A 13,559-nucleotide genomic window follows, 5' to 3' on the forward strand; every position below is an offset into this window, starting at 1 on the left:
CTATATAAATGATAAGTAGATTCTGATTGGTTACTATTGGCGACATTGAACCTTCTAAAAGCCAGCACTTTAGTAAATATACTGTATTCCTCTAGATCTGGGATAACATTGGACCTCAGTTAAATATAGAACCTAAAAAATTCAGTAAAATTAACCACCAAAAATATTGTTACTATTATGTCTACCAAAATCTGTTCACATTATTTATTATATATATCAGTCTGTTGCAGAAAAGCAGATTTCATGTATTTTGTTATGAAGAGGATTTTTTTATTTTCTTTCTTTCTTTATTAGTACTTTAACTTTGTACACTATTTGCATCTCTATTTAAATCTATTTGACATTACAAATGTGACTTACTATGTAATAACACTGTTTATACATAGATATGCTGCTATTTAAAACAGGCACAAACTGTACAGTATATTATGATTTTCAAAAGAGAAAAAGAGATGACCTGGCGCCTATTAACCAGCCCAAAAACATAGAGCTTATTCAGTAGGTATACTCAACCCACAAACAAAATAGACAAATAGTAACCAATAAACAAAACAGCTAGAGACTGCAATATTAGCTAATTAAACTGTTCTAGTTTCATGTAGATGATTATTGGATCTGGATCTTGGTCTGTAGGAGGAGGTTGTGATTTGCAAGCTTGAATATTTGGCTGGGCTGTATCCTCAAATTTAACAGTGTCAAATGCCCCCAAATGGCCCATCAAGTGCTTTGTAAACACTGGTCTCTTCAAGGGACGTGACATGAAACACCCGTTCTGGGGTCACAACTGGATTCTACCCTTCTGGGACTTAACAGGACCTACCCCTCCCAGAGTATCTTCTGGAATTTCCCCTACTTGGTTATCAGTTGAAATTTTCCTTTCTGGGAACTCTAATCTACCCCACCTGGGTTCTCAACTGAAAGATCTCCTTCTAGAGTCTTGACAGGAATTACCGATTTAAGGGACTTTACTGGAAATAACTCTCCAGAGGTCTCAGCTAGAAATTCCCCTTTAGTGATCTCAACTAAAAATACATCTCCAGAGGTCTCAACAGGAAAAACAGGTCTCAGCTGGACCAGATCTGCCTCCTGGAGTCGGTACATCAGAAACCTCTACTGGTATCTGGTAATTGGCTGAGACATTGGCCTCCCCACCTTGGGACAGACCATTGGCTGAGGCAAAGGCCTCCCCTCCTGGGTCTTCAGTAGTGATGAGCGAGGTTCGGTTTTACTCGGTTTTACTCGGTTTTACTCGGTTCTCAAAACGGCATCTTATTGGCTATCCAAAACACGTGACATCCGTGAGCCAATAAGATGCCGTTTTGAGATCCTAGTAAAACCGAGTAAAACCGAGTAAAACCGAATCCGCTCATCACTAGTCTTCAGGACTAGATATGGAAACAGAAGCATCTTCTAAGGCTACAGGAATTGACATAGAGAGACTACCCTTATGCTGTTTCTGAACTTGATACAGGAACAGATGACCCGCCAGGGGCTTCAAGACTTGACACTTGACATCCTGGGGCTGTAGGATTGAAGTGTTTGAAGATTCTCCTAGGGCTGTAGGACTAGGGATTACCATGGGCTTGATGGACTTGGATTCCCTCAGTTGGTTCCCAAATCTTAACCTGTGGCTCCAGGTCATAGGACCCCAGTTATAGACCTAAACCTACTTTTGGGAACCTTTGACGCTATAATTGAAAGTGAGGAAGCCTGCAATGACCGTTTGAGTTGAATTAGATGACTTGTCTTCCTGAACCTTGAGATGTTGAGCATCACTTTTTCCTGACCTGAAAAGGAAGCAGTCCTTTATAAAGGGATTTGTGCTTCCCCAATACATGCACAGCAGATTGTTCTTCCATTGCTGATGCTAAGACTCTGAAAGATTTGGATTTAAAAAAGAAATCTGGATTCTCATTTAAGTCAGTACAGGAGTCACTCCACAACTAGGAGAACCAGAGTCCTACTGAGGTCATTTCTGCCTCACTAAATAGGGTAACAACTTTCATGGCACCCAAGGGATGTCCAGTCATTTCAGAAATTAGTTGACTTTTTTTCTGAAAATGGTTTTAAAAACTGCTCTATATGAGAATGCATAAGAAGTACATTTTTGGGAACCTCACCTGAGCAGAATGGTAGCACATCAGCATGCAGCAACTTCCAAATACCTACAATGGTGACAACCCAGCCCACATCAAAGGTAGATCTCAGCAGGCCTGTGGTGCAGATAGCCGCAAGTAGTGACCTACTTAATCTGTTGGACAAAAAAAAGCATAGTTACTGTAATTTGGTTACTTACATATATTTATCACATTTATTGTGATTATTATATTTTTGTACACCGTTGTGCACTTTGGGCCTAATTCAGATCTGTTCACTCGATAGCGTTTATCACTGCGCAGCGATCAGGGCACAACTGGTCATACATATGCACTGCAATGCGCAGGCACGTCATACGGGTACAAAGCGGATTGTTGTGTGATGGATTTAATGAAGAATCCATTCACACAGCCGATCGCAAGGAGAAATACAGGAAGAAGGCGTTTGTCGGTGACAACTGACCAGTTTCAGGGAGTGTTTGGAAAAATGCAGGCGTGTCCAAGCATTTGCAGGGCGGGTGTCTGACGCCAATTCCGGCCTCGAACAGGCTGAAGTGATGGCAGCGGGTGAGTAAGGTCAGACCTACTCAGAAACTGCACAAACTGTTTTTGTACAGGGCAGATGCACATGCGATCGCACACTTGCAAAGCTAAAATACACTCCCCTATAGGCGGCGACAATCTGATCGCAGAGCTGAAAAAACTAACTAGCGAGTGATCAGATCTGAATTAGGCCCATTGTACTGTACAGTAGTTTTTTTCTTAAGTACAATCTTTTCATGCAGGTTTGACCTTGGCAAAAGTAATGATTCATTTAAAATAAACTTCTTTTTTGCAAATCTTTGTGTGCTTTTTAAGTACCAAACTAATTTATTTAATTATTCTTCACAGTATTCATGGACTAGGTATAGGTGCTTACTTTATGTTTTTTATATTTGTAACATATCAGAATAACCAACATGGCACAAACATGCTGCTGCTGAGCTGGTTTCTTTTAACATTCTAATTTGGGCCAGGTTTGGCCAGAGTTTGCTGAATTCTCAGGTATATTTGAAAACAGAATGCTTTGTATTGATCCCTATGGAAAGTAGTCACTAGTTTGGCCAATGGTGTATCTTTAGTATTTGCATGATAGCCTGTTTTTGGAAGTTTGATTTGATAGAACATTCCCATGTTTGCATTTAGTACATTTCTGTGTTTGACAAAATGGCTAATATGCTGGAGAATGCACATTTCTTAGTAAATTTTGCCCCTGGTATAAACCTGTTGGACATGTTAGCCTTATAGGGATAAATGCATTTTGAGACAGTAATAGGTAGAAGGTACAGAGGTAGCGACGCTCATTGATTTGAATTACGGCGGTTACGCATGCTCCCATTGCCCGCAGAATATAATTAATAAAATAATAATAATCACTTGTCTGGTGGTTTCCGGGATTCTTGGTGGTCTCCCCTCCATCTTTATCATGGTTAGGCTGCTGATAGACTTGGAGGCTGCTGGGAGATTCTATATTAGTTTCAACATTAAACTTGGATCATTAATATGCACCTATTATAGGATTTTTCAGCCCTCCCCCCACCGCACAGGTACAAAAGCATCACACGGCGGCAATGCTTTTGTACCTGAAGAGTAGCTCCCCACCAGCACAGCTCCTGCTCACTGTCAGGGAGCTACCCGTCGATCTCCGGGTCGCAGCGGCTGCGTGTTATGTGACACAGCCACCACGGCCCGCCCCCGCATGATCCAGGCATGCCTGCGTTGCCTGGACCGTGCCCCCAAAACAGTGGCCGAACCCCGTCGGCCTGCCCCCTCCCGGAAAGTGTTCACCTCAGCATGTCAATCAGGCAGAGACGATCGCTGGGCTGAGATGCCGATAGCATCTCTGGCATGCGCCAGCGCACTGTGGCGCCTACGCTTGCGCAGTTCAAACCTGATCGTCGCTGTGCGAAAACACACAGCTGTATTCAGGTCTCAATTAGACCCTATACGTACTAAATAAGAAAGCTAGATAAGCTTCCATGCTATAAAACAAATACCAACTATATCCATATATGCATGCATGTGCATAACAAGAAAGCCAGATTATGTTATATGCTATTTAAGGACGTACTGGGTCTACAAATCAGCCCTGACATTTGTGAGTGTGTGCACATGTCACAGGGGTAGCGCACAGACACAGCGCATGAGAGCTTGCCACGAGTCAGGGGGCATGTACTCATTGCACACCCATATTTCCCTTGAAACAGACACTTCAGGTATACAGGCCAGGTGGTATGACAAGGCTCACAGGGGTGTACCATGAGTAAGGGGGCGTGTACTCATTGCACACCCATATTTCCCTTGAAACAGACACTTCAGGTATGCAGGCCAGGTGGTATGACAAGGCTCACAGGGGTGTACCATGAGTCAGGGGGCGTGTACTCACGGTACACCTCAATTTTCTTGAGACACACACTTCAGGCAAGGGTGGCCAAACAAGAGAGCCGGAGGGTAGATGGGTAGTCCGGCCCTGATGCTATCAATTCTTTATATGCTTACATGAAATATCCTAGTGAATTTTAATATACATAGCTTAATGTTGAATACAGCAGCTAATTAAATTAATTCAACTTGAAATTTTGCTGTTTTTAATTGTTTTTATAAAGATTTTATTATTATGTGAATTGATGTACCAGCCAGTGTGAACTAGTGCACATTTTTGTATGTTTTTTTTTCTTTTTGCAGCAATAAACTGTTTTCTAGCATTTATTTTCACTTTGATTCTTTGACTGTTCTCTACTTTCAAATCAACATTACAAAATAATTTGCCCCTCTCCCACTTCTTCCAATCCAGTCTACTGATGTCCTCCCTCCCCTTTCCCTCTTCTCTTTATATCAGCCTCTTTGATAAAAACATTGACCACCCTGCAAAAATGAAATATCACCAAAAAATGTTTTCTCTCTCCCTCTATCTTGTGTACTTTGTAATGCCAGAGTGATATTCAACAAACATACTGTACTTTCTGTTCATGATTTCCTAATCACTTAATTTTCTTAACTTCTTTGCTGTCCTCATCTGACACAACCAGCATACTGCTGTCTTCTTTGTAATTTTGTTCATTTTCTATAATCTCCGACCTGACAAGCAACAAAAAGATTATTCATTATCCTCAACTACACCTTCCAGGTTATTTGCCCTGAATCTTCCCTCTCATCCTCCTTTGATGTCCTCCCTATCTGTCTCTATCACCTATTCAACATTTGCATAACTAAAACAGTCTATGAATTCCTTGATAATTTTGCCACTTGGATACCTTTCTTTTTCTCTTCCAACCTTCCCTCTCTCATGTTTTGTACTTTAACATCCCAACTGACAATGTTTCTGAACCTACTGCCTCCAAATGTCGCTCTTTTTTTCTTCTGTAATAGTCTACAGTATGTAAATGGGTCTCCTCTCCATGTTTATGTACATTCCTTCTGTGCAGTCTCTAGCTATAATAAATGTAAAACAATTCTCTGTCCAGCTTCATTCTCCTCTCCTGTACCATCTTTCCACCCTCTCCCTTCCATCCTTCTCTAAAAAAGCCCTGACTAGGAGTAGCTTCAACACTATTGAACTTACCAAATTCTACAATTTTCTTGACTTTCTTATTTGTACATGGATGTCCTTTCTGCCCCAAAGAGGCCTCTTTACACTTTAATTACACATTTACCTTGATCTAGATATTACTGTCCTGGTTGCTGCTATTAAGTATTGGTAGTTACCACATCAACCATGACACGCTTTACATACCTCCTACCTATGCAATGTTCCTTTTCTACTAAATTATAATCAATGAAGTCACACTGTTTTCTGCAACTTCAAATTCATGCTCTCATCGAACAGTTCTGCCATGTCAATCTTAACTTCCTTGTCAGGCTTTATGTGTACCCCTACCCTCACAATCTATTCTTGACTTTCTACACATTCCACCTCCAAAATCCAGGAGCTAATTCAGAGGTGAATGCTATTGTTGCAACCACTACATCTTTGTGTGCAGCTGATGTGTGAAAATATGGTAACTCCTCAGGAAGCATCTTGTGTAAAAAGATGCCTCCTGTTGTCGGATAAAAAACCCAAGCGACCCAGGTTCTGGGATACAATGTATTAAATATGGAGACTTACATAGGACATTTAAAAAAACATAAGCATTTATTTATCTTAGTTACAACAATAAAAACATGCAAGTAACAAGTTATACTCAGTTACAATAATAGCAAGAACAAATTAGAATACTTTGCTCTTATCTCAGATATTTTAAGATGTGTCCCAGATGATGGTCATTGATTAAGTAGTTTAAAAAATGAGGTACAGTTGATTCTCCAGGGTCCTGCCTATTGACTTTGTCTCAATTTAAAAGCTGGAGGGGATTTGTGGAAGGCTATATCTGCTGCAGACAAAACTAGCTTTGATCGGAACTGATCTACTATGGGTAAGCCTCTAGGCTTTATAGCCCTCCTGTTAGATTACTTTCAGTGTCTTAACAGATAATACTTTCATGGCCTGTGAAGTTGGGTGCAGTAACAATTCACAGTAGATAATTTATCTAATGACTTGACCAGTTTCCCCTTTCACCCACTAATAAATACAATACCCCACATATCTTACTAGACAGTTTCCATCTGAGATACTAATAATAGGAACATATATTTATTATAATCAGCCAGCATAAAAGCTGTGTACACTCCCCATTAACTATGTCTTTCATACTATGTCAAAGGTGAAAGACAACTTGTAACTTAACGTGAGACTATATTTCTAACTGGTGCCTATATACAGTATCTGCAAAGCACTAATTAAAATAAAACATATATATCTAAAGCAATGAGGTCATTCATATACAAAATGGAGTTGAACATGGAATAAATGGCATCTAAAAATAGATAATATCACCCCATACACTTTCTCATGTTCTCTGATTTGCTGCTGCATCCAAAGATGTAGAATCAGATCAACTGCATGACCATCAGGAACCTGAGAAAAAACTGAGTAACACTCGGTGTTTGGAACATTGCAAGCAACATCACAGAAACTGATCTGAGCATATGCAGGTTCTGTGCATGTGCAGATATAAAAAAAATTGGAGATGTGTCTAAACCTTAGGTAAACATACCGTACATCTCTGAATTATGCTCCAAGTACACACATTATGACATCTCTTACATCAGACCTTTTTAACCTTATCCTCTTCCACCTGTCTTTCCAATGCGGTTTCATTCCTGCATTCTCCACTACTATCCTCCCCATCTTGCCAACACAACCTTTCCTACTTTCACCAGACTGCTTATTCTAAGGGTCACATCTCTGTTCTTCACATTCTCAAATGATTTTATTCCTTTGTTATTTTTGCCCACCATATTTTCTTAAAGACACTTCATTCATCTACCTTTGTGAGTGTCTCCTGTTAGAGCTTCTTCCTAACCAAATGCTTATTTTCTGTTTTTCCCCATTAATCTACTTTATCCCTTTATCACTTAACAATATGGGTTACCTAAGTATTTGTTTGTGGCCCTCTACACTTCTCCATCTACACATCTTCCATTGATGATCTCTGCAGCTTTATTGTCCACCAACATGAATTGTTCAATAATGACATCTAAATGTATCTCTCTTCCTTTGAACTCTACCTTTTCTCATGCTTAATGTTTTCAATTGTCTTTTGACACTAAAACTAAATATGTTCCTCCCCTCATCTCCCTGTACTTTAAAGGTGAAACAATCTACTCTGTCTCTCAAGTGTACTGTCTGTGAATAATCCTTAAATCCTCCATTTCCTTTATTCCCCGTATTGAGGCATTCCTTGTTCCTGTAGAATCCACTTCTGCCAATTCTCCATCTCTGGCCTCAATTACTGTAACTTCTTTTTTTTCTAGCCATACAAAATCACACCATCAATCTATTTTACATGCTCAAATAATTGTTCTCTCTTGCCACTCTGCATCAGTCTACCCTGTCTGCCAATCACTACACTGGTTCTCTGTCACCTACAGTACATTACAAGTTCCACCTCCTTACCCTGATTAACAAAATCCTCATCCACTCCTTTGTCCTCATACACCTAAGATGCCCCACCATGACTAGTGATTGGATGGATTCCCAGTTTTATTTTTCTTCAAAATAATTAAGATAAATCAGCAAATTAATGTAACGTATCTTAAGAAAAATCAAAAGGCATAGTATACATCCTTATACAGACATACAGCTTAAATGGGGTGGACATATCTGTAACCTTTTGCCACCTACACTAATCTCCAAGGTTTCAAGCATGCTTTCAGAATAAATCTCTACTGTAATTTTTGTTAACCTCCAGTCTTTGATACCATTTCAACTCCCCACATCGTTCCACACTAAGTTTGTCTGCCTCTTCCCTATAGGATGTAAGCTGTCATGAGCAGGTACCTACCTAACACTTCATCTCTGTCTAACTATTTCTCAAATGAATGATCTGACCTACCTCAATAGAGTACTACTAATCCCTTGTTCTCACAGTCTTGTCAATAGTTGGCTCTGCAATGTTATATTTTATTTACACTACTGTACCTGGCATGATTAGGGAGGGGCATTGGGGGTAGTCATCCTGAGGCCCTCACACATTGTAGGCCCACACACACACAGGTGTTTGCAACTGCATAGTCATCATGTGTACCAGGTTGTAGGTGTGGTTCCCAGATGTGGAAGAATAAGCAGGGGGAGAGGGTGTCAGGTGCCACCTCTCACTGCTGTGTGTGCACTGCAGCCTCTCCCTCCTCTGGTAATCTGCTGCCCACTCCAACATTGCTACTCCCTGCAGCATTGAGCTACACCCTCTCCCTCCTCTGATGCTCTGGTGCTGCTCCCACATCGCCGCTCTCTGTAACAAAGGTCAGACCTAGGGACCTCACAGAAAGCTGATCCACACTGTCCTGTCCAGGTAGAGAGGGAGGTTTCACTGTGTGTGTTTCAAGGGGGAATAGGGGGAGCTCAGGAGTGCTTTTCAGCTATTTTAGTAGTGTGGACCCCCAACTTTCTTGTTGCCCCTCAGCATACACCAACCTTAATCGGGCCCTGCTAATGTATGTCAATTTATTTTTGGCTGGTTATTGAATAATTTTATATTTTTAAATTGCATACAATTTTGTTGTCTGCATAATGTTTGCTCAGTGTATTCTGTGCTCTCCCCATTGTACAGCACTGAGGACCATTGTGGCAGCTTATAAATAACATACATAAATAAGAATAATATAAATAATAAGGACATGTACTGCTGTAATCAGTCTTATATGTAAACCATCTTCTAGAAGTACTTGGAAACTGTTACATGTCTGATCTGTAATAATAGTAAATCCTATAATAAGATTCAGAGTGATATCTGACCATAAATTATTCTATATTAGAAATAATTTGCAGAGTGATCACATTGTGGAGTGTGTGACCAGGGGAAGCATCTTTCCTTGATATGCAGTAAGTGGTCAGAGCGGGTGTGCAGGAGGGTTGTGGATTATACACAGAACAATGAATGCTGGAATATGTTAGGAATGATTAGAAAATAAATAAGTTGTAAATATTATTATGAATGATCTGCTGTGTACAATGTAACACCAACAAAGAAAGTTCTAGGATTTATAGAATTTAGTCTATTTACTTTATATTTCAATAGGTGCAATTTCTCATGCGTGTAATCACACAGTATTATTATTACCTTTTATTTATTAGGTGCCGCAAAATGTATACACCGCCCTACAGAGTATACATACAAAACACTTCTCATTAACAGGGCATTACAGTAGGTTTTACATAAAATACACAAAGGAACGCCATAATATATGTGTCAAAAAATAAATTTACACCAGACGGGAAAGGACAATTGGGGCTTACATACTGTATGGCAACTCATTGAAGATATCTGGAGTCAAAAGTGGGAGTCAGTGCAGTGCAGTGATCCTGTACCCAACATGTGAGCAAGCTACAAGAATCAGAGTGGCTGTAGAAAGGAGACAAGGCCATGGAGTACTGGTAAAGGCGGTGTACTAAAGTGAAGGGAAGAACAGTTGGAGGATGACCAGAGAAATATAAATTGTGCAGGGCACGAGAATCAAATAAACAGGAAGGATGAAATGCTTTAATAAAAAGGTATATTTTATACCATTTAAATGGCATCAGTATTAATATAAAGCCTTAATGTAGGGAGTTAATGAAATAGTGAATTTTAGGATGAAAAAGAGGCAACAGACTTGAGGGACAGAAGATATGATAATGTTATCACTGGAGGATGAGGGCATATCAGTATATTATAATATCCCTAAGAGAAAAAAAATAATAAACTGTTTTGCAAATAAAAAGAAACAATAATTAAATTAAATGATTTATATAAAATCCTGAATCATATTTTATATTTTAATGCATGTACAAGATCACAAAATCTCGGTGCAATGACAGATGTCCTCCTGGATACAGAAAAGCTTTTAATGGAGGATTCCATGTCTGCTGCTATGACTGTGTCCCATGTTCTGAGGGAGAAATATCTAATACAACAGGTAGGAATGTGTTATAGTATATACATAAGATAAATCATCATATAAGAGTAAAGATTTTACAATTGTCATAGTAGAATATCAGTATAGAAGACAAACTGTACCATAGAATAAAACATACTGCAATAAGCACAAAACTATGTTGGTGTTCTCACATTAAAGTATAGAATACCACATTCCAAATTCACTACATATTATATTGCAGTACTTTGTTTCAGTTAATTACCACTTTTTATTGAGAGACATAAGTATTACATTAATAAAACAAATACTCTGATACCCCCCATTTTGGTACATACCCCATGAAACATTTCAATAGAACAAATGTCCAGTGCTCCCATTGCTGAAAAAACACATGAATTTATTTGTGCAGATTTATATTGACTATACATACTGTTTAATTGTTTTATAATGAACAAAAGAACTGACCCACCGAGATTATATGTATGGTTTTATATTACATTTTAGATAGTGAGATCTGCCATAGATGTCCTGATGAAGAGTGGCCGGATGAGAGAAAAGTGAGATGTGTACCCAAAATATATGACTTTCTGTCCTATGATAAGGACATTGTGGTGCAAATATCTGCAGTAACAGCTTCATCATTCTCTGCCATAACATTATTTGTATTAGGGAACTTTATTTATTACTGGAACACCCCAATTGTGAAAGCCAATAATCGGGCTGTAAGCTTCATTCTCCTAGTCTCCATCTTGCTGAGCTTCCTCTGTGTGTTCTTGTTCCTCGGCCGACCAGTGGATATAACCTGCAGACTCAGACAGACATCATTTGGGATCTTCTTCTCCACAGCAGTCTCTTCTGTATTAGCCAAGACTGTCACTGTCTTCATTGCTTTCAAAGCCACCAAACCTGGAAGCTCCTGGAGGAAGTGGGTAACACTCAAAGTATCTAAACATGTGGTCATTGTGTTCTCCTCTATCCAAGTTCTGATCTGTGGTATCTGGCTGACTGTTTCTTCTCCCTATCAGGAGTATGACCATCACTCCTATAAGGGAATGATCATCGTTCAGTGTAATGAGGGGTCAGTTATTGGGTTATACTCTATGTTGAGTTACATAGGGATACTGGCATCTGTGAACTTTGTTCTGGCTTTCATGGTGAGAACATTACCGGACAGCTTCAATGAGGCCAAGTACATCACCTTCAGCATGCTGGTGCTCTGCAGTGTCTGGATTGCAATGATCCCAGCCTATCTGAGCACCAAAGGGAAATACATGGTGGCTGTGGAGATATTCGCCATACTGACCTCATGTGCTGGTGTTCTGGGCTGTATATTTTTCCCAAAGCTTTATATTCTGCTTATAAAACCTGAATTTAACTCTAGAAAAACAATACTGGGGAAAAACAGTACATAAACCATTAGATACTGTACTTGAACATGATATTATGCAAAACCTGTTGTTTTCCTTAAACATTGCTTAATTAATAAGACCTGCATCAAAATTGCTTTATGTAAATAAGTATAGGAAGATCTGATTTTAGTGACATGGACAAAGGAAAATATATATATATATATATATATATATATCTCTATATCTATCTATGTGTGTGTGTGTGTGTGTGTGTGTGTGTGTGTGTGTGTGTGTGTGTGTGTGTGTGTGTGTGTGTGTGTGTGTGGGAAAGACAGCGCCCATAGTGCAAGTCAATTATTTTATTCACTTAAAAACAGTTATTTTAAAACACCACAAGAGAGATTGCAGCCTCTTTATACTGACAAAGTGATTACACAAAACACATAGGGTCTTTGCCTATCCAATGTTGTGTATGCCCAGAATATTGTCATGGTGGTAGTGAGCAGTGTCCGGACGGACCCTATGGTGACCAGTGGATAAAGTTTATTGTCCTAATTTCGTTCCCTGGTGAAGTTTTCCAGTATTGCCGTGGCTTTCTGTTTTACATCCTGTGGTATCCAGCCTACAGCAATATGATATTTGGTACGAGGCTGCAATTTGTATTGTGGTGCTTTAAAATAACTTTTTTAAAATAAAAAAAAAATGATTTGCACTATGGGCGCCCTCTTTTTATCCATTATGTCCAGATATATTTATTTCCTTGGGTCCACAAATTATAAGAAAAACAAAGGGATTTTTCCCACACACTCTGCTGGCTGTTAGTAAGAAGAACTATACACTATGTAATAATAGGAAATGTAGAGCTCTTCGTTACATATGTTTTGCAAAAGATATGATAAGCCTCCAGGTCACTTCACGGCTGCTCTATTGCTGGAGGTCCCTAAAACTAAGCATAAGTCCACGGCTTGGACCCCACAAAGTCGATCAGGCCCAACCACCCCAGGGCAGCACTCCATTGAAATACTATAGTGTTAATATGTGTTAATAAGAAAGAAACAGAAGCTATGTGTTAGAAAATGATACAAAAATAAGGGTGTTAATAAAATACTCAAAAGCGTAATATTAGTGGAAAAATAGGAGTGTTACATAAGTGCTAATTAAATTTTATGGCATGCTACCCCAAGGTAGCCCGGTCACATCAGACCTGGGGGGTACCACTCCCCAAACTCACACCCAGCATAATAATAATAATGATAATTACATCCACTATGGGTCATACAATTGCTTAATGTACGGCCACATGATAATGGCACATACAAAACATATCCATATTGAGAGCTAGCTTACCTGGAGGCACCCCTGTATACTCCAAATGGCACTACAGGACTCAGCATGCCCTCCTAATGCTGGCTCCATCTATGCCTCACTGAACTGCAATAAATAATGGCAAGCTGCTCTAATCAAGCTGGTAACAATCCTCAGGTGCTGCGGGAGGGGGTTACTCTAGACAAGAAAAACAAAGGGATATTTCCCACGCACTCTGCTGGCTGTTAGTAACAAGAACAGTTCTCATACATATGAATTTTGAAATTATGATTCCAAAAGGAACTCAAACATGGGA

The 13,559-nt window shown here is 39.4% G+C and overlaps 1 protein-coding gene across 1 annotated transcript; it reads left to right on the top strand.

Annotated features, from left to right (window-relative positions):
• Window positions 1-10,495: 10,495 nt before the first annotated feature.
• LOC134988510 (vomeronasal type-2 receptor 26-like) lies at window positions 10,496-12,001 on the top strand. The gene is made up of 2 exons (XM_063950554.1): window positions 10,496-10,628; window positions 11,094-12,001. Exons 1-2 carry the CDS (start codon window positions 10,496-10,498, stop codon window positions 11,999-12,001), a joined length of 1,041 nt encoding a protein of 346 aa, XP_063806624.1.
• The last annotated feature ends 1,558 nt before the right edge of the window (window positions 12,002-13,559 follow it).

The sequence above is a fragment of the Pseudophryne corroboree genome, unplaced genomic scaffold (genome assembly GCF_028390025.1).
Source record: "Pseudophryne corroboree isolate aPseCor3 unplaced genomic scaffold, aPseCor3.hap2 scaffold_1069, whole genome shotgun sequence".
Taxonomy (NCBI): Eukaryota; Metazoa; Chordata; class Amphibia; order Anura; family Myobatrachidae; genus Pseudophryne; species Pseudophryne corroboree.

Bases quoted from the DNA above. Each gene is read 5' to 3' on its own strand.
- LOC134988510 (XM_063950554.1), top strand. From the start codon at position 10,496: ATGTACAAGATCACAAAATCTCGGTGCAATGACAGATGTCCTCCTGGA. The intron at 10,629-11,093 runs GTAGGAATGTGT...ATTACATTTTAG, and splicing joins AGAAATATCTAATACAACAG to ATAGTGAGATCTGCCATAGA.